This window comes from Lottia gigantea, assembly GCF_000327385.1.
Source record: "Lottia gigantea unplaced genomic scaffold LOTGIsca_144, whole genome shotgun sequence".
Lineage (NCBI taxonomy): Eukaryota > Metazoa > Mollusca > Gastropoda > Lottiidae > Lottia > Lottia gigantea.
Genome location: NW_008707688.1, coordinates 291,303 through 294,648, shown reverse-complemented (window position 1 = coordinate 294,648; position 3,346 = coordinate 291,303). Strand labels below are relative to the sequence as shown.

General features: G+C 30.7%; 1 protein-coding gene across 1 annotated transcript; it reads left to right on the top strand.

The window, feature by feature from the left end:
• Positions 1 to 2,067: 2,067 nt before the first annotated feature.
• LOTGIDRAFT_140155 (hypothetical protein) lies at positions 2,068 to 2,637 on the top strand (the record flags this gene model as incomplete). Its single annotated transcript, XM_009050086.1, has 2 exons — positions 2,068 to 2,196; positions 2,554 to 2,637. Coding segments are annotated over 2 exons (213 nt in total), but the record flags the coding sequence as incomplete, so codon positions are not given.
• Between the last annotated feature and the right edge of the window lie 709 nt (positions 2,638 to 3,346).

The window sequence follows — 3,346 nt, the reverse complement described above, 5'->3', positions numbered from 1 at the left end:
TTCAGTTTTTCCTTAATATCTTTTTAACCATTTATTTTTAATTGTAAGATTTATTAAGAATTCTTTTTTTTACAGTAATGTCAAAATGGTAGTAAAATTTTTGTAACCTCAAAAATATTTCTTTTTGTTATGAAATATCATCTATATATTCTTAAAATATAAAAAGTGATGACACATTTGAGATTAATGGAATAGCCATGCACACATGTTACGCAATATATTTTTTTGGCATTTGATATTTTTGATATGAGAAAGAATCAATAGTTTGTATGCTAGCTAGATTCATATAAAAAATTTGAAAAATTTAGAGAGAATTTTTTTCCATCAAAGAAAAATGAAAATTGATAACATGGCTTCATGAGTTTAAGAAAAAAGGCAACTGGAAGAGACAAATTTCTTGTGTCTTTGTTTGTAAATTCATATTGTAGACTAAGATTAATGGTGTTTGTTTTCTGCATTGAATTATTGATGTGGCTAATGGAAATCGGGACTGATTTTTTATACAAGTCTGTAAAATTTTTTTAGCAGAACACAAAAAGCATGCGTAAAAGATTTTACGACTCAAGTTGATTAATGTGCTTGTTATGATCAGAAATCTCAGACCAATTTGAACTTGAAAGTTATCTGTATCATGAACTTGTTTTGAAAATCAGATTTCATAGGCTATGTTGTGTAATATTGCTGCCAGTATTTTGAGATATTCATATGACATACATTATAGTCTGTGTGTACCTGTTTTAGATCCTTTTACAAAATTTCTCTCATTGCACACTGCATTGTATCACCTATCTCCATTGATCCAATGAAGTGCAGAAAATAAGATGTAAAACTCAGACTATACAGTCCAGTATTTTTTGCTTGAACATAGTATTTATCTGACTTAATTCCTACATGATATTATTTATCTGCCGTATTCTGAAAGTCAAGTGTGATTTAGTTAAAATACTTAAAGAATATATACAGGGTACTATAAGCTGGTATACCTAATATGCTATATTATATTTGACATTTAATATAATTACCAGCAATGTTATTATTTACCCATAAACTAACCCAAAATGTCGCGCCTACTACAAGGTCACAGTATAGTCAGAAACACTACACTTTTCCTTTAGCATCAAAAGTGGTGCAATCGCAAGTTCTGTAATCTAACAGGCCTCATGCTACAGATGGTGCATGTGATAGATCATTAGAGTGGACTGATGAAAGATTGTTAAAATTTTCTTTCTTTCATACTGCTTGTCATCACTAGCAGAAAAATAGGATGTAAAACTCTATTTCATTTTCATTTTATTTCACTTCACAAAGTTTTATCAAGTCTGATGAACTTTGAAATAACTGTAGGCAAGGTTAGACTTATCTCTTTTTAACTTGGTTCTTTAATAGGGAAATAGAGTTTCGGACTAAGTTTCAGAACAAGCTCATTCTGTTCTATAAAATAATTTATTAATTAGGCCAAGTATTAATGATAAGAACAAGTTATGGCGAATTTGGATCATTTTACATACATACATGCACTAGTCAGACATCTTAGCTTCTAGATAAAACTTAGACCTTGAAGAAATCCAGAACCATTCTTTAGATGACATGATTTATGAAATGACGTCTGCTACTCCTAAATTACAGAGTGATGACAGCCTTCTTTTTGTTGCTAAGAAAAAGTCTAAAACTAAGCGTAAAAAACGATGTTGTCTATGTTGTTATTGTTGTTGTTGTTGCTGTGTTTCAGAAACAGAGAAAGAAGATTCTGGAATGGAAAGTAATAAAGAGATGAAGGTAATCCTGTGTGTTTTTTTTCTGTTTATGGAATAAAGAATTTATGTCTCAATATAAGTTGTGCAAACAGAGTTTCACTGCCGTCTGAAACCTTTCTAAAAATTTAATCAATTTGAAATTTTTGTAGACATAAAGTTTTGAAGATTTGAGACAAAGATAACAAAAGCTTAAAAAATGGTTTTCCATAAACAAACTGAGTTTTATGAGTGTCATGTTAGTTTTTGATGTTACTTTCAGAATCCACAAGAAATAGCTTTAAGTGAAAGTCGCATCTCTTCTCTGTCCAGGAAAGGTCAAATATATGTCTATGTAGCTAAATATGGCTATGATCCTTATACACAGTCACCTAATGAAATTCCCGATGCAGAATTACCTCTCAATGCTGGAGACTATGTTCTCATTCTTGGTGAAATGGATGAGGTTAGTAAACAATACATTCTTTACAATATGATTTTAACTCCATTATTTTATCGACTGAATACAGACATCAAGCCTTCAAGACTGGTTGATAGTGTCTACCACTTAACGTTCATTGAGCTAAAAAATGTATGCCATAAAGAAGTCTTATCATTTCCTGATCTTTTAGACTTAATATTTGAAATAAAGATACTACAAAAATCAAAGATGGTTGCCTTTTCATGTGTCCTTAATGAAGAGTTGGCATGGTGGGATATTTGACCAATTGAAAAAGACCTTTATTATATATAAAAATGTCCATACTAAGTAGCAAACAAACACTTTTTTTTATTGTTACGCAATAATGTTGATGTATTATAGGATGGTTTCTATGATGGTGAACTCGTTGATGGTCGTAAAGGATTGGTTCCCTCTAATTTTATTGAACGTGTTGACAGTAAGTGATTTGCCAAAGAACCTCATTTTTTTGTCAGTTGTTTGTTCAGTCTCATTTGCTAGTAAACAATGCATGTAAAGACAATTCATTTTCTATTATTTTCCTGAAATTTGTATGTATGAATTAAATAATACAAAAAAATTTACCAAGTTCATGCTGAATTGAACTGAACACTGTTTTATCTTTCTGATATCTTAAATCATAAGTTGTTGAAGGGAAATAAACCTTAATAAAAGATCAACATAAACAGTGGTTTAAGTATGTTTACAGGTATTGTTTCAATGTTTGATTGTTTCAGGTGATCATCTTGCTGATTTCCATGCTGCCATGGCGATGGCTCATTCTACTGCAGAAGAACCATCTCTCAGTAATAGCCAAAATCTATCTCAAGTAGATTTCGATGACTTTGAAAATACCACCGTTGAACCAGGTTAGTATGCAACCTTTTCTCCCAAAAAATAAAATAGAATGACTGTCAATATTTACACTCTTTATGGAAGTTATTTTTCCAATTGACCAATTTCAAATGAATTTTAATTAAAGAGATAAGGAAATTTCCAACTCAAAATGACAGCCTCCCTAAAAAAAATCCGTACACAGTAAAGATATCTATTAAAATTTTTTGTCACTTTGTGTTCCAGAAATTGCCTACCCAAGAGCATTATCACTAGACAGACAATTATCAAACTGTATCTATATCAGTTGGAAGCCACCAGA